The sequence below is a fragment of the Nelumbo nucifera genome, chromosome 6 (genome assembly GCF_055504915.1).
Source record: "Nelumbo nucifera cultivar China Antique chromosome 6, China Antique-T2T, whole genome shotgun sequence".
NCBI lineage: Eukaryota > Viridiplantae > Streptophyta > Magnoliopsida > Proteales > Nelumbonaceae > Nelumbo > Nelumbo nucifera.
In genome coordinates, this window is record NC_142654.1 from 8,568,428 (window position 1) to 8,593,357 (window position 24,930).

The 24,930-nt window shown below is 40.4% G+C and overlaps 1 protein-coding gene and 1 pseudogene across 5 annotated transcripts in view; one reads left to right on the forward strand and one right to left on the reverse strand.

Annotated features, from left to right (window-relative positions):
* Positions 1-656: 656 nt before the first annotated feature.
* Positions 657-2,276, reverse strand: LOC109115206 (putative dynamin-related protein 4A; annotated as a pseudogene).
* A 171-nt stretch (positions 2,277-2,447) lies between these two features.
* The window catches only part of LOC104604583 (ARM repeat superfamily protein), a 123,423-nt gene continuing 100,940 nt past the window's right edge, over positions 2,448-24,930 (forward strand). For all 5 annotated transcript variants that reach the window (XR_016077378.1, XR_736427.3, XR_016077379.1 and 2 more), the window contains exons 1-9: positions 2,448-2,585; positions 2,718-2,808; positions 2,895-2,949; positions 3,066-3,197; positions 15,209-15,280; positions 23,128-23,218; positions 23,334-23,429; positions 23,684-23,762; positions 23,868-23,931. Coding sequence is in view for 1 of the 5 variants with exons in the window: in XM_010268994.2 (XP_010267296.1) it covers positions 2,546-2,585; positions 2,718-2,808; positions 2,895-2,949; positions 3,066-3,197; positions 15,209-15,280; positions 23,128-23,218; positions 23,334-23,429; positions 23,684-23,762; positions 23,868-23,931 (720 nt within the window). In the remaining 4 variants the exon portion in view is untranslated. The remainder of the gene's footprint in view (positions 2,586-2,717; positions 2,809-2,894; positions 2,950-3,065; positions 3,198-15,208; positions 15,281-23,127; positions 23,219-23,333; positions 23,430-23,683; positions 23,763-23,867; positions 23,932-24,930) is intronic.

The window sequence follows — 24,930 nt, forward strand, 5'->3', positions numbered from 1 at the left end:
GTTTATGTGCACGCCTATTGTTGGGGGAAGTTTCATTTTAGCAGGCTTTACTGATGTGGCGCTTAAATGTCATCAAATGAGTTTATCATTGCTTTTCTCGATTTTTCGAACAAATGCTTTTCTCGATTTTTCAAACAAATCAAAACGTCCACACAAACGCCAATAGAACCACGCACATAACTAGTTGTTGGCACGTGTTAACTAATTTCGACCTTTAGGTAAACCAAATTGTTTTTTAAATTTTATTTTCCAGTGAAATAGATGAAAAGCTCGGCAAGCGGATCCGTAACGAGTCCGGGTCTGCTTAGATTGTTCCAACACGATCTGTGTCCACACATCGCACGAATAATGGGTCCCATACTCCCATAATTCCAGTCTTAAGGTGAGATGTGCGGACACAAACTATATTGGAAGCGGGTTGGGACAGTTGTTTTCGCAGATCAGATTTATTTATGTACTACAAATCTACAATAGATAGCCTAAACCAATAAATAAATAAATAAGGGTAAATTACAAAGACCCCCCTATACTATGGGGTCTGTGGAAAACACCCCCTGTACTTTATTTTGCGACAATGACCCCCTGTACTATGACCGTGAGACAAAAACCCCCTCGTTAAGATAGATGACAAAATGCGTTAAATTATCAAAATACCCCACTAAACTTTTTCTATTTTCTTTTTTTGCCATTTTTCCTTTCTTCTCTTCTTTTCCCCTCCCTCACCGTCCTCTCTCATTCTTTCCTTATATGGGTGATCCTCCAACCCTCCAAACCCTAGTTCACACTACAAGACACTACAATGTACCAGTTTAACATCTTTGACAAGAACTTCCTCACTTAAAACTGCACATATGAGCCTCCCTACAGAAACTATATCCGTGTGCCAGAGAAAATGGCGATGGAATCAATTGGCATCCAAGAGGATTTTCTTGAGGGATTCCTTTACATACCCAAGAATCCGCATGAAAGCAGTCATGGCTTCCGTTGGGGAGGATAGATGTAGGGGCGATTTGTTAGAAATGTTTAGGTTGAGCTTGTCATTGATGCTCTTCACAATGTCCGACAAGCATCTCGCGAGACTAGAAGCTTGGATTTGCACCAATCTCTAGGCCAAAATAGGGATGCCCACGATGGATTTGTCGATTTGTGAGAGAAAGGGATCCGTTTGAAACAGTCTCGCCTCCTCAACCCTAGCCTCCTCGTAGGACTTGTCCTTGATGCGATTCCTCACATATACGTAGCCAAGCCCAATGTTCACATCGTCGGAAGTGAAGTTCTCGAGCAGATCTTCAGGAGATTTATCACATTTGGTAACCACCGCCAGCGTTCTCTCGTCGGTGGTATCAACACACTGAGACATTCTAATCGATTCGTAGGTCAGGAAATCAACAATAGCCAATAAGACGTTCAAAATGATGCACTCCTTGGGCATTATGTACTCCATTATGATGTTGGAAATCTACTCATAGATGTCCTGGGGTTGGCCAAGAACAGGGACCCTAGTTATTTGGGGCAAATCGACCATGGTGAGGTTAGGGACGCCCTTCTTTTTCACAATGGGAAATGCCATTGTTGTTGCCGACGATCTCGTTGGTGGCATCTACAATGGCTTCTGTGACATGGGGTTTCATCGGTGTCGACCTTCTGGTCATGGTACTCCAAGTAGAGTTATGGGTTGGTTGCAGAGTGGTGCTACAAGTACATTACGAGAGGAACCCGAGTGCATATGCCTATGTTTCGAGGGAGGTTGATGTCGGCACTGAACTCGATAAGACTAGACTTGCTAGAGGAATGGTCTCCGACGATGACAATGGTGGGGAGTTCAATGCCTTCCTTCATCACCTTGAGGTGGCACAACTGGTCGATAGTGTCAAGGAGGGGCCGAATCTGGTCACTGTATGTGGAGTAGAGAGGGACGACATCGTGGGTAAGCTCATCGTCTTCTTCCTTGAGACCAAACCTAGCCATTTTCTCTTGGATGCAAGTAGTTTTGCAGTTTATAGAAAGTATATCCGTGTGCCGTTTTGATCAAAATCAAGATTAATGGAAAGCTCAAGTGGAAGGTGGGTACTTGGATCTTCGACTTATATCACCTTTGATAGTTGGAACACAGGGATTCCCGTTAAAACGGTCTTCAAGTACCAGCTGGTACAATCCTGCAACGTCGATGTCTAAACTCTCAACTTTGAAGTCTGAAGCAAGCAATTGTCGTGGCTGTTGTCAGGATTAAATGGGTTCAATTCCCATTTAGACGTTGGGTATTATAACAGTCTTTTTGGACGGAAGGTTAACGGAAGGGGATCTTTATCTCACGGTTATAGTACGGTGGTCTTTTGTCACAAACCCATGGTAGAGGGGGGTGTTTGTAATTTACCCAATAAATAAATAAATAATTGTTAGACAATACTGCCAACTGGGCTTGGCTGCGCTGTCACATTGGCCCCAATTCTCCTTTTTCGTTTTTCCTCTTCGCTCCTCCCCCCTCTCTCTCTCTCTCTTGCTAGCTTCGCTCTTCATTTCTTGCAGTTTTCTTCTTCTTCGATCCATGGCTTCGTCAAGTTCTGGAAGCACTGTTCCTGCGCCAGGTATATTCAATTCAAATTTTGCTTCAATTCGTGGATTCTTTGTCTTTTGTGTAATGTTGTTCGCATCACGTCTTCAATTTATCAAATACATAGAGAAAAGCTCATATTTTGTTCTCCTCTTTCTGTTCACAGAGGCCGTGCAGGTGCTTGTTTCTTCGCTTGCAGATGAAGCTCCTATGGTCAGGGAAGCCTCCACTGCCGCTCTCAAGGATATCGCTGCTCTGTAATTAGCCGCCCCAACCATTTCCCTCATTTGTCTCTTTCTGTTTTGTTTCTCCCTTGATAATTCGGAGGAGTTTTCAATTGCAGGAACCCATTGTTGGTTCTTGACTGTTGCTCCACTGTTTCTCGAGGAGGGCGCCGGGTAATATTTACTTGTGGCTCTTTTGAGCTCTAACTTTCACAGTCAGAACTACATATTTTTTTGGAAATTTTCTTTTTAAATAAGTAGACGTGGATTGATATTTGTGAGAGTTGCAGCGTTTCGGGAACATGGCTGGAGTTTTCCAAGTGATGGCATTTGCCGTACGAGCTTTGGACAAGAAAGATGTTGATCCTCCATTCGTGGCAAAACTCGCTAAGATCGCCACTGCGGAGATGATCTCGTCAAAGGTACGTTATCATAGGCATTTTTTTTATAATCTTGTATTTCTGTGGTTATTGCATGGACTGAAAACATCCAATATTCGGAAGAAGAGTTCCGTATGTGCAATGAATCTCAATTTATAGTACTTTTTAGTCAGGCTGTCAGGGGAGAAGCGGTTCGGTCCCTAGTCAAGTCTAATGATTGTTAGTCAAGGATACTTGGAAATTACATTAAGTTCTTTTCACATAAGATGTATCTTTATTGTGGTAGTAGATAAAATGTGGAAGGAGGTGATTTTCACATGCTTGATGTTTGCCCAGTCGGGCTTAGTTTGTAGAACATTCAATCTGATAAACAGAGATATTAGCAAGATTTTTTATTTTGCATACTTTCCAAGGGTTCTAGGAGGCAGGCTTTAAGGATGCATCAGGGACAGCTAATCCTACTTTTACTTATAACTTATTGACTCTACATAAACAGAGGTTTTAGCATTTGAATTTGATCCAGCCACAGCCTATTACTTCCTACTCTTCCATGATTTCAGATTACCTCCAATTAGAGTGCATAAACCAGATATAGATTGCTTATCATCTAACAATCAAACCCAATCTACATTAGTAAAGGCTTCCATCCTCATGTAGTCATGCTTAGCAAACAAAAGTTCTTTACCTGGATGCTTTTTAAGGTATGCTAGGATCCTCTCTAGAGCAGCCAAATGAGAACTCTTGGGTGCATGCCTATGCTGATTACTGACTTACTACACTCACTAGTCATACATAGATTTAGCAATCAACCAACAAGTCTATGATAACCACCAATATCAGTCAAAAGAGCTAGTAGTAACTATGGGGACAGATAGTATTAATTATCTTCTCTAAAAGGTTTATTCTTTGTACACATTTTTGTTTATATTTAATAAATTGGTGGTTACTTATCAGAAATTTAGATACAAATAGATTAAAGAAGGAGATGGGAACTCCAAGTTCTTCCACTCAGTAGCAAATGGCAAAAGAAGAAAGAACCTTATCTCTAAATTGGTGGTTTAGTTTTTGATGCTAATGCCTACCCTATTGGTTCTTCAGATATCTCAGGTCCCATCCATGGCTTTGATGTGCCTCTAGTAGTGCCTGTAGAAGTAGAGACTGTGAAAGACTTAGAAGGAGGAGTACAAGAAAGAGAAATTTTCTGAGGTGGGGAAGGAGGGATGGATGCTTCTGGGCTTAGGGGGGAAAATTGAAGGATACTAAAGGAGTTGCTGTTCACAGAAATGAGAAGGGGAAGGAAGTAATAGAAGGGGCTGGGAAGAGTATAAGAAATGGAGAAAACATAGATTGCAAAGGGCCTGGTGATGGAACTGGCTGACAAGATGGGATTGAAAGTGGAAAAAACTAAGGAAGTGAGACCTCAAAATAAAGAAAATAAAGCAAAGGGGGGTAAGAGGAGGAAAGCTAAATGAGGTTGAAAGACTCATTAATAATGTGGAGGGGGATAAGAGTTCAACACTAGTGGAGGAAGAAGGAAAGCAGGCCTATAGGATAGGTGAGGGTTGGTTGCAATCTTGTAGTGGTCATGAAGATTATTAGTTGGAATGTAAGGGGGTTAGGGAGTGCCACAAAAGGAAGAGCAATTAAAAAGGTGTTAAGGAAGGAGAGGCCGGATTTTGTCTTGATCCATGAATCCAAAATTCAGGAAGTAGATAGGAAGTGGATTAGAAGTCTTTGGGCAAAGGGGAACATTAGTTGGAGTTTTGCTCTACCATGGGGTGCTTTAGGGGGGCATAATCACAATTTGGAAAGAAGAGGTAGTTCAGTGCTTGGAAGAGTTGGTGGGCAATTTTTCAGTATCTATTAAATTAAAGAATTTACAGGATGGATTTGAATGGGTCCTCACGGATGTATATGGGCTAGACTCCTATAGAGAAAGGAATAAGATGTGGGAGGAGTTAGGCGACATTAGGGGACTTTGGGAAGGGCCTTGGTGTTTAGGAGGAGATTTCATTGTTGTCAGATACGTGGGTGAGTCAAATGGAGGTAGAGAATGGATTACTTCAAGCATGAGAAAATTCAATACCTTTATTGATGCCCTTGAACTGAAAGGTATTCCACTGGGGCAATCTTGCTATACCTGGTCAAACCATCAAGCCAATCCCATTTGCTCTAAGCTTGATAGATTTCCAGTGTCTCTTGATTGGGAAGTGCATTGGTTAGGTTTATTTGGGAAAAGCCTATCCAAAATCACCTCAGACCATTGGCCCATTTGCTTGTTTCAGAGGACTAATGATGGTGGACCAATACCTTTTAGATTTGAAAATATGTGGCTCATTCACTCGGAATTTAAGGAAAGGGTCAAGACTTGGGTGGGATAGTGTGATAGAGTCATCTTTGTGGAAAGGCCAAAAATTCCTTAAGAAATTACAACTAAAAAAGGGAATTAGATAATGGAATAAGGAGAAGTTTGGAAACCCGGAGGAAAGAAAAGCTGACTTGATATTTCAAATTGAGGAAATTGACAAGAAAGAAGTAGAGGGCTCTTTAGATGTTGGTGACGAGGATTTGAGATAGTTCTTGAAGGAGTTAGGGGAGACATTGCTAAGAGAGGAAATAAGTTGGAAGCAAAAGTCCAAAGAGAGGTGGATTAAGGAAGGGGTTGGTAATACAAGATTCTTCCATGCCATTGCAAATGGAAGGAGGAGAAAGTGCTTTATCTCTTCTCTATTGGTGGGGGAGTGTGAAGTTACAGAAAAAAGAGAGATTGCTAAGGCATTCTCGGAGCTTTAGGTCAATTTATAGAAGACCCCTAAATGAAAGATGGGTAATTGAAGGCATTGATTGGGAGACTTTGGATGAGACTCAAGTGCAATTTTTGGAAAGGCGGTTCGAGGAGGAGGTTAAGGAAGCAATGTTTTCTGTGAATAGATCAAAAACTTTGGGGCCTAACGGCTTTACAATGGCATTTTATCAAGATTGTTGGGAGCTAGTCGTAGTGGTGTAAATGGATCTAAGGTTGCTTATAGTCTAGTCATTACTTTGTTGTTGTTAATGAGATGGTGTTTGAATTTTTTGAGGGCTTTCTTGGGCTTAGACAAGGTGACCCTCCCTCTCCCTTTCTATTCACTTAGTAGAAATCTGCTGAATTAAAAAATATGAAAGAAAGTAGTTTCTTGAAGAGAGAAGGAAGAGAGAAGGAGAAGAAGAGAAGTTGAAAGAAAAGCAAGCAATGTTCTAGCCACCCCCTTCACTTATTATTTATACTAAAATAATAGAACAATACAAAGACAACTATGCCCTTATAGGGCGGCAAAACATAAAACAACATATATAACACTCAAAAAACATAATAAAAATTGGACTCACATAACTACTGTGGTCCCCACCTCCTATCTAACAACTAACATAAAACATCTACTTAGAAAAACATATAAAACTAATTAATCTTCAACACTCCCCCTCAAGTTGGGAGTAAATGTCACACATTCCCAACTTGCGTAGATCATGTTCAAGCTTGTTCCTAGCCAGCTGCAACTCTGAAGAGACATAAGGCAAACAAACTTCTCCAGTTGTTACCCTTTCTCTCTTAAAGTGTCTATCAACTTCAATGTGTTTTGTCCTATCATGCTGAATTGGATTGTGGGCAATATTGATTGCAGCCTGATTGCCACAGTATAACATCATAGGTTCCTCTGCTTGCACCCCAATCTCACTCAAAAGAGATCTAACCCAAAGAAGTTCTGAGGCACCATGAGCCATGGATTTATACTCAGCCTTTGCACTTGACCTTGCCACAACCACTTGCTTCTTACTCTTCCAGGAGATCAAGTTTCCACCTACAAAGGTACACACTCCTGATGTAGACCTCCTGTCATCTAAGCATCCTGCCCAGTTTGCATCTGTATATGATTCTAGCTTCGGATTCTCTTGATTTGAGAAAAGAATGCCTCTGTCAGGGTGCTTTTTCAGATATGCAAGTATTCTCTCAATAGCTTTCCAGTGCTAAACCCGAGGTGCATGCATGTACTGACTCACAACACTGACAGCATAAGAAATATCTGGTCGTGTCATACACAAATACAACAGTCGGCCCACCATTCTTTGATATCTCCCCACATCCTTTACCAATTCACCATCCACACCATTAATTCTGTGATTTGGATCAATAGGAGTGTCTGCTGGTTTGGTCCCCAGCTTCCCAGTCTCTTGCAGTAGGTCAAGTACATACTTTCTCTGTGAAATGAAGATCCCATGCTTGGATCTTGGAACTTCAATCCCTAAGAAGTATTTGAGCTCACCAAGATCTTTGATCTCAAATTCTTGCTGCAATGATTTTTTGAGATCATCAATCTCCTCCAGATCATTTCCTGTCACCACTATATCATCCACATACACAATCAGAATTGATACCAAAGCATCTCTCCTCTTCACAAAGAGGGTGTGATCAGACTGTGTCTGTGTGTATCCAAAACGGATGAGTGTCCCTTTGAACCTGTTAAACCAAGCCCTGGGTGACTGTTTCAGTCAACACAGAGATTTTCTGAGTCTGCATACCTTTCCTTTACCAACATTTTCATAAAACCTGCTGGAATGCCCATATATACCTCCTCTTGTAAGTCACCATTGAGGAAAGCATTTTTGACATCAAGCTCGAACAAGGGCCATGAATAGGTGGCTGCTAGAGATAAAAGGATACGAACTGAACTCATCTTAGCTACTGGTGCAAAGGTTTCCAGATAATCAACACCATAGGTCTGAGTATACCCTTTAGCTACCAACCTTGCCTTGTACCTCTCTATCTTGCCATTGACCTTATATTTCACTGTGAATACCCATCGACATCCGGCTGTCTCCTTGTCTGAGGGGAGATCAACTATATCCCAAGTTTGGTTTTTAACCAAAGCATCCATCTCATCTTGCATGGCTGTTTTCCACTCAGGTTTGGAGAGAGCCTCAGTAACATTCCTGGGTATAGACACAAAATCCAGGGAAGAAAGAAAAGCATGGTAGGAGGGTGATAAGGCACTGTAGGAAAGATGGTGTGAAATGCAGTGGGTTGTACACTTTCTCTTCCCCTTACGAAGTGCAATGGGAAGATCAAGGTCAGTGGGATCAGCTGCAACAATGGTGTTAGGGACAGAAACATTATCATCAGAAAACATAACAGGCTCAGGCTCAAGAGGAATACCTGGAACTGTATTTTCCGAATCTAGAGTTTCAGAAGGACTGACAGAGAGTGGTGTGGGTCGAGGATGTGTGGAGTCAACCATCATCTGCCGGCGCTGATATTGCTGTGAGGCTTCCTGTAGAGGCTCAAGTAATGAAACTGGAGGTGCAAGTGCTGGCTGAACTGATGGAGGCACCACAGAAACAGGAAGAGGAACAGATTGTGAGTTCTCCTCCCCAAAACTCTCCCCCTGAGGAGAACCACTCGAGAAGAAGAATGTGGATTCAAAAAAGGTAACATCCATAGTGACAAATCTGCTCCTCGACACTGGGTCATAACTGGAATACCCCTTTTGGTTCTGAGCATACCTAAGAAAAACACATTTCTCGGCCTTAGGATCCAATTTCTTGCGATGAGGGCCAAGAATGTGAACAAAAGAAACACAACCAAAAATAGCACCTTAAACCCCAAAGTCCGTGAAGGAACACGGTTAATCACATGTACGGTTGTAAGAACTGCATCTCCCCAGAATTGCACAGGAATTGAAGAACATAAGACTCCTTGCCACCTCCACAATGTGTCTGTTTTTCCTCTCAGCAACTCCATTCTATTACGATGTATATGCACAACTGCTCTGATGAACTACACCATGTTCTAAGAGATACGTGGTTAGGTCCTTCTCAAAGTACTCTCCGGCATTATCTGATCTAAAAGCCTTAATTCTCACTCCAAATTGTGTGAGAACCATCTGGTGGAATTGTCGTACTAAGTTAGGAACCTCATCACGTGATCTCATCAAATATATCCAAGAATATCGTGCATAATCATCCACAAACAAGAGAAAGTAATGGAATCCTCCCATGGAAGGGTTTTGATATGGTCCCTATACATCAGTGTGAACAATATTAAAAGCAGAAACACTTCTTTTATTACTCGGTTTAAAAGACTGTCTACAATTCTTTCCTAACTAGCAACTCTCACACTCCAAAGTAGATAATTGAACAGACTCAAACAACTTTGGGAAAAGACATTTCAAAGAACTAAAAGAAAGATGTCCCAAGCGATTGTGCCAAAGCATAATCTGGTTTACTGACTCTGACCCACTATTACTGCTGCTGCTGACATGATGGCCTCGATGTCTCGGAATCTCATCCAGAAGGTAGACTCCATTCACCTCACGACCACTCCCAATCACCTTCTTTGACTCCGGATCCTACAAAACACAATTACTAGGAGGAAAGGTCACAGAACAATTCAAATTTTTTGTCAAAGAACTAACAAACAGTAGGTTGGTATGAAGTCTAGAGACATGTAAAACAGAGGACAGAGTTATATCATTGGTCACTCTAACTGTCCCCTTCCCAGCAATGGGCATATGTGAACCATCTGGTGTAGAGACTCTGTCTCTACCAGAGCACAATTGATAGGAACTGAAAATGGTAGGGGCATTAGTCATATGCTCAGATGCTCCTGAGTCTATAATCTAGGGAGGTCCCTCCTTACCTGAAGTGGATGCAAGATTTGCAGTTGCATATGAACTCCCTGTATGTGCAAAGGAAGTGGTGTAGTTGGCTCCTGCATTCTGCTGTCCATCTGGAAGGCTAGAGCTGGGTGAATCTTTCTTACTCATAAGCTGTCCAAACCTCTCCAGTTCTGTTCTCGCTGCTGCTACTGCAATGGATTCCTAATCAGTTTGGGAGAGAGGGGCTGAAGAGTCTCCTGTAGTGGCTACATTTGCATTTCCCTTCTTGTTTCTTATCCGAGCAGGCATAAGATTTGGATGAAGCTTCCAACAAGTGTCGCTGGTATGCTTAGGCTTCTTGCAATAATCAAACACCAAGTCCTTTTTATCTTCCCTTCTAGTCTTAGTACACCCCTGTCTCCATTCGGCTTAGGTTTTGTTGTACCAACCATAGCCGACTGGTCAATCCCAGGCTATCTCAGTATTACATTCCTCCTACTCTCCTCTCCAAAGACAAAAGCATAGGCCTGAGAGAGTGTCGCACCCTCCCTAGAAAGAATATGTTGCCTAGCAATTTCAAATTCAGGGTTCAGCCCTGCCAAGAACTCAAAAACCCTATTCCTCTCTACCAGTTTGTGATAAGTTGCTGCATCATTTACACTTTCCCATACAACAGTTTCTAAGTGATCTATTTCCTGCCATAGGGTTTTCAGCGTGGAGAAATACACAACAAGAGGTTTTTCTCCCTGTTTCATACTTATCACCTGATTTCTTAACTGGTAGGCTCTGGCTTCATTTTGCTTTTGAGAGTAGGTTTCAGTCACTCCATCCCAAATCTCCTTAGCAGTATTAGCCCATAGGAATTTTTTTTGTAATATGAGGTAACATAGAATTACACAGCCAAGTCATTACCATGTAATTCTCTTGCACCAATCGGGAAGAGTCTGTACCAGGTTTCTTCTCCTCCCTAGTGAGATACCCTAATTTTCCACGAGCACCAATTGCCATCTTAGTTGATTGTGCCCACTCCAAATAATTTGTACCATCAAGTTTTACTGTAGTAATGATCCCAGACCCAAAAATATCACTACTACCTCCAACACTCAGTCCCACAGTACCAGTAGATTTCATCTTGGTATTCCAACTCTCCATTTTACTTCAAATAGTTCAACAGTAAGAAAAAATAGATTGGAGACCTTCAAAAAATAATTTAATACTACACACACAGAAACCAACCATTCCGGAAGAAGAAAACCCTAGTTGGAGGGAAATCTCTCTCCTCCCCACGCCTCCCAACAGAGAGAAAAGTGAATTGATCACTCCGGGAGGCCTAGAAAATATCAGAAACCAAACCGCCCTCTTCAGGAAATCAAAAGAAAACTAACAATACCTGGGCGCCCAAGATCAGATAAAAAACAAAGAGTCCAACTTTTTTGGGACTCTTCCCCGTACTCCAATTCTTCCTGATTTTGATGCCGAACAGTAGATCACCTTCATGATGTCTAGATCCCACCAAAAACTCCAAGAACTGGGAAATCTATAGCAGATCGATCCGCCCTTTACTATTCATGCAGTCGGCTGATCTAGGGCTGCATGAGAATGCTTCAAGAAACCCTAGCCGATGCTCTGATATCAAGTAGAAATCTTCTGAATTAAAAAATATGAATGAAAGTAGTTTCTTGAAGAGAGGAGGAAGAGAGAAGGAGAAGAAGAGAAGAAGAGAAGTTGAAAAAAAACTATGCCCTTATAGGGCGACAAAACATAAAACAACATATATAACACTCAAAAAACATAATAAAAGTTGGACTCACATAACTATTGTGGTCCCCACCTCCTATCTAACAACTAACATAAAACATCTACTCAGAAAAACATCATAAAACTAATTAATTTTCAACACACTTTGGTAGCTGAAAGGCTGAGTAAGTTGTTCTCAAGAGCAAACTTCCTGTAGTTATTCAGTGGTTGGTCAATTGAGAGAGGCAATATTTTGAATTTTTGATTACTCACTTGCAGTTTGCAGATGATATTCCGATCTTTTGTGAAGATGATTGTAATGAAGGGGTGGGAAATTTGAAATTGGTGGTGAAACTCTGAGAGGTTGTCTAACTTGAGGATTAATTGGTCAAAGATTTTAATTGTTGGAATCAATGTAGAAGAAGATGTTTTAAGGGACATGACCGACTCTTTAGGTTGTGAGAGGGGAGAGTGGCCTTTGAGATATTTAGGCTTACCTCTAGGTGACAACCCTAGATTGGCCAACTTTTGGACCCTTGTGTTGGAGAGGGTTGAGAAGCGGTTGGCTTGGTGGAAAAGGAACTATATTTTGATGGGGGGGGGGAGATTAACTCTTATTAAGTCTATCCTCGCAAACCTTCCAGTGTACTACATGTCGGTGTTTAGGATGCCTCAAGAGATAGTGAGGAAAATTGAAAAAAAAAGAAGGATCACTTGATTAGATGGGACAAGGTGGTGAAGTTGAAAGTAAAAGGGGAGTTAGGAATTGGTAATATCAAACTGAAGAATGTGGCTCTGCTTAGCAAATGGCTTTGGAGATTCCCTAATGAGGATGAGAAGCTATGGCACAAAGTCATTGCAAGCATTCACGACATATCAAGCAATTGATGAGATGCTGGCCATCTCCGTTAGGGGTGTCCACGGTTCGGTTAACTGAACCATGGCACTTTTTTGTAAACCGAATCGGTGGTATCGGTTTTTCCAGTTCTCCACACTGAAACCGAACCGGTACCACCGGTTAACCGGTCCGTCGGTTTCGGTTTTTGACCGGTTCGATTCTTCAGTTTTTCGGTTTTTTATATTTATAATATATATTATACAAATATATGTATAATAAATAAATAAATGATATATAATATATTATAAATATTTGAAAAATATATAACATATATAATATATTTACAAATAGATCATTATAAATATAATATAAGTATATATTTATATATATTTATATATAATACATAGAAAATATGTGACATATATTAAAAATATATATAAAATATACATAAAAATATATGTACTGGTCGGTTCGGTTAACCGTCGGTTTTTTTGTAGGTTAACCGAAAACCGAACCAGTCCTTCGGTTTTTCAAAAATCCCGAACCGAAACCGAACCGATCGGTTTAGTTAACCGCATTTTGCGGTTCGGTTTTCTCAGTTTGGTTCGGTTTTTCGGTTTTTTATGGACACCCCTAGTCTCCGTAGAGCTACCTTGGCTGCTCCCTAGAATGCCATCCATGAGATTCTTCCTACCTTTCTAAATCATGTCAGGTTTGACTTGGCTTTGGGTCAGAAAATTAGGTTTTGGGAGGATGCGTGGATTGGGGATGTCCCTTTGGGTGAGAGATTTCCTGCTCTTTTTGACCTTTCCAGTTTTAAGGGTAGACCTATATCTGATTTCTTGACACAACGATTTCATCCTTTTGGGTTGAATTGGAGTATTGGACATTGGCCTTGATAGGAACCTTAGAGAAGCTAAAATTCCTAGTGTGTCTGAGTTGCTAGGCTTGCTGAATTCAGTGTGTTTGGGTGAAGGGGTTTTGGATTCCAGGGTTTGGGGCCTTAATTCTGATGGTCTGTTCTCTTGTAAATCTTTTTTTTAATTCTTCGGTATCCACTTCATCCTTTCCTTCTTTCCCAGTTAAGGAAGTTTGGTGCTCTCCCATTCCCAGTCAAGGAAAGAAATTCAAGAATATTTGAAGAAAGAGAAAGGAGCAAGGAAACTTTGGTAGAAATAATAACCTTAAGAATGGCACAATGGGCAAAAAGTTTGGAACTGTTTTCAGACTTTAAGGTTGAAGACTTCTTTAGGGCCTGGGCTGTTATTGCTGCTTCATCTTCTAGAAGACAGAAGCCTGCTGAGATGTGGTCACCCCCATTATGTGGCTGGAAGAAACTGAATTTTGATGGGAGTTGTTTGGGTAACCCCCCTCAGGCATTGGGGGGGGGGGGGAATTAGGGATGAAGAAGGAAACATTATTGGCTTATAATTCGGGCCTGCCGAAGAGGACAATGTGGCAAGAGAACTGTTTGCTGCAGTATACAGGGTCGAGAAAGCAAAGGAGTTGGGCATTGATAGTCTAGTCATTGAGGGTAATTCGAGAACTGTTGTGAAATGGCTGAAGAAAGGGGAGGGGGTGACATGGCACCCGAGGAATGATTTCAGGCGATTTAAATGGTTATCAAAGGACATGACAATCAGAGTTAAGTGGGTGAGAAGAACTGCCAACATCTTGGCAGGTGGTCTAGTTTAGTAAGGGGTACAAAGAACTCATTTGTATTGGGCTCAATTGTAATATCTGGGTTGAGTCAGCTTTCTCTAGCTGTGTTTTTTCTTTTTTTACAACCTCTTGTTGTATTCATGCCTGTTTTTTATTAACGAAATCAATTCTATGTTTCTGATCCAAAAAAAAAAGGTAATCAATGGCGTATAGGTTGATAACAGGGAGGAAATTGGGAGGATTTTCATAGATCATCTCAAATATCTATTAGGAACTTCTCCATCCCAAAGGGCACGTGTGGGAGGCTTTGATTGGTCCACATTGGATGTGGAAATGTCCATTGCTTTGGAAAAGCCTTTTTAGGAATTTGAGGTGAAAATGACCATCTTTAACATGGATAAGTCTAATCTCCAGGGCCAGACGACTTCGCTATGGGATTATTTTGAGAAGGTTGGGAGTTCCAAATAAGAGATTTAATGGAGGTATTTGACAAATTCCATTAGAGAGGAATCATCAACAATGAGGTGAATGCTACTTTTATAGCATTATTACTGATCAAATTCTAATAGCCAATAAGTGTGTCCAAGAATATAAAAGAACAAGGAGAAAGGGTTAGATTTGGAAAAAATCTATTTAACTTATGTTTGATCAACTTTTAATATGCTCTGATAAGGTAACAAAGTAAAACTGAACTTTGATGGAAGTTCCTTTGGAAATCTGGGTATGGCAGGAATAAGAGGTGTAATAAAAAGCTTTCAAAGGTATATACTGGGTTTATTTTCAGGGCCAATCGTAATGGGGAACTCCTTAAAGGCTGAACTGGTGGCCATGTTGCAAGGTCTTCAGTTAGCAAAACAATTGTGTTATAGACAGGTGGAGGTGGAAGGGGATTCAAAGCCAATTATCTCATGGGCAAATTGTAACAGACATTTCTCTTTTAATATTCTTGTGCCCTCTAGCGCTCAGCACTCCCAAAATCTCTGCCTGAGAGGTCTTCATCCTTATCATTGAACTCTTGCACTTCTGAATTGGTATTGAAGGTTATCTACATTTAAGAAGATTAGTGCTAACTTATTCTATGTTAGGGAGAATTATGTCTTGCTTATTTTGTTGTCACACTATTTGTTAATGGCTTGGCTTAGTATGCATTATATTTTGCTCATCTTAATCCACCTAACATTCAGGAACTTAATTCTGATTGGCAAAGGGCTGCTTCTAGTCTACTTGTTTCAATAGGCTCTCATTTGCCTGATCTGGTAAGCTTTATTGACGATGCAAATATTGGCTATGATTTAGTTTCTCATTTGGTAATCATGGCTGTTTGTTTATAGAAAGAATTACGTAGCATCATGCCTCCCTCTCTCTCTCTCTCTCTCTCTCTCTCTCTTTGACAGACACATACACACACAATGCATATTATTACTAATATGTTAAGCATGAATTACTGGCAAATAGAGTTTGGTGGGTGCAACATTTTTAGTAGTTCAAAAGGATTGTTTTCATGTTCAAGTGTTCTTAAGAATGACTCCCACTATAGTTGAGTCCTATTAGCCCTTGTATTTTTTTTGATAAATTATAAGATCATTTTATTAGAGATGTAATAAAAGCTTTCAGAAAATACATCCAGAAAATTCAATAAGAGGCACGGGCTGCAGCCTCAACAGCAGAACAAGATTACAATTGAGCCTGAAATAAATGATCCCTATGAACTCCTTGCTTAGCTAGAAGATCTTCCAATCCATTAGCTGACCTCATCTCCCATTGAACTCTCACTATTAAGTTGCAAGTTAGCCATTTGAATCTTCTCAAAGCTCCCCTAAAGGACCAAGCTACAGTCTCTGGCTCCTTCAGCCACCCAAATACCAGTTTAGAATCGCCATTAATGAGCAATTTCCCAAAGTTCAGCTCCCTGGCAATCTGTACACCCTATAGAACTGCTTGAACCCCTGCATTAACCACATTTCCTTCTCCAATTGGACCAGAATTTAAAGCAACAATCTGATCCTCTGCATCTGCCATATAGTAAGCTGATTCCAAGTGGAAAGTAGCAGCAATTTACGATGAAGTCTGAACCTTAAACTCCAAACTCTTAAACCCTAATCCCCAAAACTTTGGTCCCTAAATCCTAACCCTAAATCATTATTCCTAAACCCTATACTTTAAGCCCAATGAAATCAAATCCTAACCCTAAACCCAACACTCAAGCTTAAACCCTCAACCGAAAACCTTGAAATCCTAAACCTTAAACCCTTAAACCGTAGATCCTACCTAATACCTATATCCACATAAACCGTAAATGCAAAAACCTAAAACCCTAGACCCTATATTTTTTTTGATGAGTAACCCTAAACCCTATATTTCAAACTGTAAACTCTAAGGTGACCAAGATGTTCTTCTTTAGAACAACTCTAGATTAAAATGTCATCAAAATATACCACCGAGAATTGATGATGGATGAGGTCCATGAGGTAGAGAAGAATTGCGATTTGGAGAAAGTGATAAACAAGGAAGTGGAAGTCAGCAAAATTCTGCGGCTGTTTTTTTTAGGACAGGAGGAGTTCGCCAAGGAAGCATTTAGATTGGTAGAGGAAAAAATGGGGGAAAAAAGAGTAGTGCTGTTCCAGTGCTTGACGGCAATTCCGACAATTCTGAAAAGGAAGTGATTATTCGAAATGGCGGGGATGTTTTTACGAAGCAGGAAGATTTATCTGAGGGGATGGTGTTTCAGATAAGGGTCAAAAGTCGGAGTGGAGGAAGAAGCTGTGAAAACATTTAATACAGTTAGGAGATTCAGAGCTCAAAAGAATAGAAAAAGTCAGCAGCAAATTCCAGTTTCAGCATGGATAAAAGGAGGCTTATTTGGCATTGGGCCTAATAAGCTCGTCAAAAAACACAAAAGATCAGAGAGAAGGCAATTAGAAGATTGTTCTTAAAAAGCTGATAAGAAGAGTTTTTGAGTGGGAGTCTTGGTGGGTTTGGGTAGTAGGTGTGGGTTTCCGACGGGTGTAAATATTGGTTTGTAGGGTCTGGGTTTTGCCTTAGTGTTGCAGTTTGTTTTTTTTCCTCGTTTTAGCTGGTTTCCAAGGGTTTCTGTGTTTGGGTTGGGTTTCTTTTTGGGGCTTGGGGTTTCTTTATTTGGCTTTTTGGGTTTTCCTTTCCCTCAGGTGATTGCTTATCACCTTCCTTGTAACTGTTTTTTTTTGTTTTAATAAAATTTCCTTTATTTTATCTTCCAAAAATAAAAAAAATACCACCAAGAATTTTCCAATGAAGGGCCATAAAATCTCATAAAAGTCCTAGGCACATTAGTCAAGCCAAAGGACATGGCTAGCCATTCATAGAGCCCATTCTTTGTTTTATAACCGATCTTCCATTCATCGCCAATTTTAATACGGATTTGGTGATATCCACTTTGAAGATCAACCTTAGAAAACCATTGTGCACTAGCCATGAGATCCAACATATCATCAAGTCGAGGTATTGAGAATCTATATTTAACACTGATCTTATTGATTGCACGACTATCAATACACATTCTTCAAGACTTATCTTTCTTTGTGATTTACAGTGCTGGCACAGCACATCGACTTAAACTCTCACAAATGAAACCTCTTTCTAAAAGTTACAATTGATCAATATTTTGAATGGGTTCAAGCGGAGGTGTGCTGGTGTCCCAACTTCAGAAAGCCTCTGCTTGTTAGGGAAATGGAAGTGTGTGTTGCTATTATCTAGATTGCAGAAGGTGGTGATTCACCCAGAGGCTCTCGATGCTAGGTGATGGAAGGGAAATAAAGTGGTAAGCTTACTGTTAAATTCTTCTATAAAATCATGGCTCAGAATCAGATAGAAAGACATCTGGTGGAAGGAGTGTGGGGCAAGCCAATTCTTCCTAGAGTGGAGGCTTTTGCTTAAATGGAGGCGATGGGCAAGATTCTTAGGATCATTTGAAGAAATGGGCCTTCATCTTTGCAAATAGATGAAGTTGAGGCTTGGCTAAAGTGCTGGAAGGAAGGCTGAGAAAAGTAATTTAGGAGGTGATAGGGGAAACTCAGATGACTTTTGTAGAGGGGAGGGAGATTTTGGACGGAGTGCTGGTGGCCAGTGAATGTATAGATTCAAGATTAAGAAGTGGAAGGCCAGATTTAGTGTGCAAATTAGACATAGAAAAGGCTTACGACCACGTTGAATGAGGTTTCTTTGAGGAAATGCAAAGGTTGATGGGGTTTGGAGAGGGTGGATATACGGGTGCATCTCATTAGCCTCTTTCTCACTGTTAATTAAGGGCTCCAATCCGCAGTGGGTTCCAAGATCAGTCGAGATTCTCTCCGGCGGGCGGTGGCGGAGAGTCTGGTTAGTGATGGAAGCTGAAGCGTTGTTGTGGGAGGAAGATAAAGAGGTAGGAGATGATGGTGATGTGTCCAGAAGACTGCTAGGTGGACAAGAATTTATGGAAGAACAGAAGTGCTGTGTCGGTGCTGTTTTAGAAGGTGGACCGTTGAACTTTAATTTGTTTGGCTCCAATTTGCCATTAAAAAGGGGTTCTTCAAAAATTTGTGAGTTTCACCGGTCAGTCTGCCCGAAGAACAAATCGTCTTTTGTGGACGTTTTAAAAAACAGACTTATAAAGAATGGTCCACATGCTGCTTCTAGGTCGAACTGGCAAACTGAACCAATCTTCAATTCTCTCCCACGTGAAGACTTAAAGGGCACGTGCGAGGGCTTTAGTAAGGCAATGGGGGATGGTACTCATGATCTATCATCGTCCCCATCGACCTAAGACAGTCGAACTGGCTCGAAGTCTTCGCAGATGCGGTGGGCTAGGCGCAATAAGCCTAACCCTCGCTATGAAAGGACTAAGGCGTAATGGAAGGACAATGATGTAGATGAATGGGTTGACTGTGAAGACTCAGATGACGGTTTCTGTTCTGAAGATGATTCTAGCAGTAGAAGTTATGCAGGCACTGTTCAGGTCAGCGTGGAGAGTGGGGACGACCTTAACATTGTTTCCCTTTTAGATGAAAATGAGGGCGCAGTTAGCAAGAGGAGATCACAAGATGGAGATGTCTTTCAATCAACTATGAACAGAGATGGTGATTTGCGACTGACACTGGTTACTGGTTGAAGGATCTTTCATTTTATCAAGTAGGGAATAGAGGTATCCAAGGGGGTAAAGAACTCATTCCGGGCGAGAGACAAGAGCAAGATGATAAGTTGGTGTGTCAGCAGGGGATCCAGGAGGTTACAAAGGATTTTCTGGGTGGGGGTACAAGTACTGAGATGGCTAAGTCAAATACTCTTTTGAAGCCTTCCCAACTAGTTAGAAATGAAGATGGGGGTTTGGTGAGGCACCAAATGGAAAAGGGCACTGGAACTCCTGTTACTAAAACGCAAGTCATCCTTTCTTCTCAGCCTTTTGGTAACCTCGACAATTCTGTTGGTTTAGTTTTTGATGCTAATATGTGTTTTATTGGTCCTACAGTTTCATCAGATCCCATCCAAGGCTACAATTTGCCCATGAATATGCCAGAAGAAGGAGAGATGAGTGGGGGGATTAGGAGATGTAGGTGGTGCGAGAGAGATAATGGGAAAGGAAGAAGGGGTGGGTGTGGCTGAGGCTAGGGGTGAAGGAAGGCAGAAGGTTAAGAAAGGAGCAGGGACTGATAGAGGGATGGGTACAGAAGGGGAAAAAGAAACCACTAAAAGGTTTCAATCCCAAGAAGGTGAGAGTGATGAGGAGGCTGGAAGGGTCTTAGTTAAGGGGAAGGAGGAAAAGGAGGTGGGGGATAGTAAAAGAAGCCAAGAAGATCAGAGTGTAAAGGACCCAGTGGAGGTTTTGGCTGATAAATTGGGATTGAAAGGGGACAAAAATTAAAGAAAAGGAATCTCAAAATAAGGTAAGTAAAGAAAAAGGGGGCAATTCAATTAGCATAGAACTCAAATTGAGCCTAATTGAACTTGAGCCTGGACCATTTGATTAAAGCTCAATTCAATTGTTACCCTATTCAATTGTAAGAAAATATATCGGGCATGGAAAGTATGTACTGTGGCCTCTAAATGATGAATGTAAAATTCGTAAATTATTAATGTAAAAGTTGTAGCCGTCAGGGCAACCCATATCTTTCTGGGACGGGAGGGGTTATAAGGAATGAAAGTTGTTTTGTGGCTTTTTTATATTCAGGCCCGTTTGGTGAAGGGGACTCCATTAGGGCAGAACTGTTAGCTGCCCTACACAATTTACTGTACAGATAGGAGTGGAACAGCTAGTAATAGAAGGTGATTCCACGGTGGTTACAGAACCAATATATTGCAGTTTGGTGCTTCAAGAATGAACTTAAAAAATTCTAGTGGTTGACAAGAAATTTGTATGTTGGAATATATTTTGTTGGGAGGTAGGATCGCCCTAATAAAATCAACTTTTGCTAACCTACCAATCTACTTCCTCTCTGTGTTTATGATTCCACCAAGGGAGGCAAAGAAATTATAAAAAATCATGAGGGATTTAACTTGGGAGCCGGGAGAATCTAAAAAAGACCACCTAGTTAAATGGGAGATTGTGTGTCAAAACAAGAAAGAGGGTGGTTTAGGAATTGGGAATGCGAGAAAGAAGAATATGGCTCTATTAGGGAAGTGGTTATGGAGATGGCCTTTAGAGAGGGATAGCTTGTGGCATGAGATGGTGGCCAGTATTCATGGGAGATTGGAGAGTGATTGGGATGCTGGTGTATCACATTGGGCTACTTTGGCAGCACCTTGGAAAGCAATCCATAGCATCCTTCCTCATTTCTTCAGGTTTATCAGGTATGATGCTTGTTCAGGTATCTTAATTCGCTTCTTGGAAGACATTTGGTTGGGGGATCAACCTCTAAAGGACTTGCTTCCTTCTTTGTATTTCATCTCCTTGCATAAAAATGAGAGTATCTCAAATTTTTTAGCACCTCCTATTTTGCCTCGGTCATAATCGGGATTTTGGATTTCAAAGGGGATTGAGGGATGAAGAAGTCATCTGTTTGTCAGAGTTGTTGTAGCTTTTTAAAAAAGTCTGCTTACAACCTCCTAAACTGGACAGAAGGGTTTGGTGTCCAAGTTCTAAAGGTCTCTTTTCCTGTGCCTTTTTTTTAATGCTCTTTGCCAATCCCCTATCTCTCTTTCCTTTCCTACTAAGGGAGTTTGGTGTCAACTGATTCCTCCAAAAATTAAGGCTTTTTTTTTTTTGGGAAGTGGCTTATGGGAAAGTTCACACTCTGGATTACCTACAAAAGAAGAGGCCTTTTTTGTTTATTTCCCTGAACTGGTGCACTCTATGTAAATCGGATGGTGAATCTTGTTACCACTTACTAATCTCTTGTTCCTTTGTTGCATATATTTGGGATGATTTTTCTCTTTGTTTGGGTGTAGGTGGAACATGCTAATGGAGATTAAGATGCTATTTGTCCATCTACCTTTGCATGGCCAAAGGGGGGGGGGATAATGTGGAGATGCACTAGAGAAGCAATGATTTGGACCTTATGGGAGGAAAGAAACACTAGGATCTTCAAAGAGAAGCAGAGAATCAAAGAAGAAATTATGGACTGTGTTTTGACTAGAGTTATACATTGGCTACTTTGGATTTGTTCAGACAATTCTCCTTTGATGATATTTGGAGGAACTGGTTATCAGTGGCTTCTAATTCAGTACAGTAGGCTGAAACAAGGTTGATATGGGCACCTCACGGTGAAGGCTTATTGAAATTAAATTTTGATGCAAGTAGCCAAGGAAATCCAGGTCCTTCTGGAATTGGTGGAGTCATAAGAGATAGGGAAGGGAATCTGGTAGCACTTTTTTCAGGACTGTGTGGAATGGAGACTCTATAAGGGCTGAACTGTTTGCAGTCTTACAAGGTGTCCAGATTGCAAAAGAGGTGAATTTGGAAAACCTGGTGATTGAAGGGGACTCCAAGGTGGTGGTGGGCTGGCTAAAATACCCAGATTCAGTGGTATGGTGCTATCGAGACAAAATGAAGAAATTCAGGTGGTTAGCACAGCAGATGAGCTTGCTTATACAATGGGTGGGGAGGGAGGCTAATGCTATGGCTGATTCATTAGCTAAGCAAGGGGTAACTAGGGATCATTTATTTTGGGCTCAATTGTAGTTCTTGTGCTGTCTTTTCTTTATGAGTGAGGCTGCATCTCGTGCCTCCATTGGGGAAGCTTGTAACAATTGCTTATCTTTACTGATCTAATGAAATATTAGAGAATTTTTACTTATCAAAAAATATGATGGGTAGGGGAGATCTACTAATGCTTTGGCTGATTGCTTATCCAAGCAAGGGGCAACTAGGGAACATTTGTATTGGGCACTGTTGTAATCTATTTTAGCTTTTGATGGGTTGGAGAGGTTGCAACTTGTGCCTCTCCAAGTGTCTTTTGTAATTCTTATCTGTTTCCATCCATTTTCCTAATAAAAATTTTCATTTATAAAAAAAAAAGTTTCTAGTTGATAAAGCTGTTGGTTATTTATCAAAAAGAAAATCACATTTAAATAAACTATTAACAACTACATAATACTGATTTGTTTACTAGTAAAATATTTCCGAGAGAAAGAGCAAACGAAAGAAATATACACACAATAAAAAAGGAAAAAAAGCTAAGGAACAGAATTTTTCTGTTTAATGAGAGATGGTACTTCCCAAAAAAAGTCAAGAGAAAGAAAATATCATCAGTTGAACATTCAAGCAATATTGATTCAATAACTTGACTCCATGAATGATTTGCTGATCAAATCAGGTGTTGAAAATATCTTTTTTCTTTTCTTTTCTTTTTGCATGGTGACTGTAGCTTGCCATGGCTATTGTATGGGTTAGGATGATTTATATGTATTATCCTGTGGCAAATTATACTCATTTATTTCTTTCCAAGGAAAAGGAAAAGAAAGGCAAAGAGGCCTTCTCTTTTGTCTATATATATACTAGCGGTGACTCGTTGATGCATGGCATACTGTTTAATAATATATATATATTTTTTAAGGGAGAAAAATGAAGTAACAGTGATTCATTTTGTAACCAACTGTCCTGTGTCTTTTTTTCTTGTAACTTTCTAACTTTTTAGTTTCTTTTTTAATTTGGTAGATGATGGATGAAATTTTTCTCCACCTGTCGGGAACCAATTCAACTTTACCAGCTATGGTTCAAATACTTGCAGACTTTGCTTCAGCTGAAGGTTCATCATCTTCCTATTGTCATTGCTTTTATTAGCTGTAGAGGTTTCTGTGATATTGATTGCATTTTGTCAGATAAAACTAAAAGGTCTTTTATACTTGTTTATTCTTTTGAAGCTTCTCAGTTCACCCCACAATTAAAAGGTGTTCTTTCCCGAGTTTTGCCTATACTTGGAAATGTTAGAGATGCACAACGACCAATTTTTGCACATGGTATAGTGATTATGCATGGAGCTCATTTTGGAACATTTATTATTTTATTATTCATGAAGCACACTGAATTGGTTCGGTTCGGATGTAGTTCAAGTTTTATGTGAAACAAGATATTTCTGCAACATATTGTTTTATATATTTCTTCCAAGCGAAATGGCTGTTCTGTAATTATTCATGTTATCATCCTGAGCTCCCTTTTCTTTTTATCTTGTTTTTTTTAGCCAGCAAATATGTACTTATTCTCCATTTTTCAGCATTTAAGTGCTGGTGTCAGGCTGCTTGGCAATACAGTGGAGATTTTCCATCTAATGCACTTCTTGATAGTGATGTCATGTGAGTTTACATTGTGATGTCTTTTCCAGTTTTGGTGTTTGGTGGCAGGTTTGATTGCTCAGTAGTTGTTTTCTCTATGAAATAAAGTTGTACATTTTAATGCAGGTCATTTCTTAATTCTGCTTTTGAACTTCTATTGAGGGTTTGGGCAAATTCTAGAGATCTGAAGGTCTGTTATAGGCTCCTCCTTTTTGTCCCCCTAACTTGTATGCATGTTATGGTATCTGTTCATGCATATGTAGTATGTGCAAAATGTTATAAGACATTCTTTTTTTCTTTTTTGATAGTAAAAGAAAAAATTTCATTAAGAAAGAAAGTTAAGGTGTTAAGGCAACGCCTATGAACAAAGCTTACATAAAAAAAAGTGAAATCAAAACAAATTATTAAATTACAGGATTGTAACACCAGAACTTCCCAGAGCCTTTTCCACTCTTTGTATAAGTGGTCTCCAAGTAGTGATTTAGCCCCAACCGGGAGGCCCAAATACATAAAAGGCAGGTCCCCAATTTGACAATTCAAAGCTGCTGCAAATTGCCTCATTTCTTCTTTCCCTTGCTCCAATTAAAAGACTTTTCTAAGTTCACTTTCAGCCCTGACAACAGCTCAAAGTTGGCCAAGATTACTCTTAAGTTCAGCACCTGATCACATTTGCATCTAAGAAGATGAGTGTGTCATCGGTATATTGTAAATGGGAAATGCAAGGACCTCTGCCCCTACCTTAAGGCCTTCAATCCAACCATGCTGAACCCCTTTGTTTAACAGCAGATTCAGCACCTCCATAACCAGCACAAACAACTAAGGAGAGATGGGGTCTCCCTATCTCAACCCCCTAGTTTCTTGGAAGAATTCTGAAGTTATTCCATTGAGTACAACTGAGAAGGAGACAGAGGAAATACACCCAAACATCCAGCCTCTCCATTTTTCTCCAAAGCCCATCATATTTTGGACTGCTTCCAAGAATCCCCACTCAACGTGGTCGTATGCTTTCTTATCAAGCTTACACACCAAACCAGGTCTCCCGCTTCTCAGCCTTGAATCTAAGCATTCGTTGGCCACCATCACCCTGTCTAGGATTTGTCTTCCTTCTATAAAATCCATCTGTGAATCTCCCACCGCTTCGTGAAGCATTTTCTTCTGCCTCAAGATAGAACTTTAGCCAAGAGTTTGT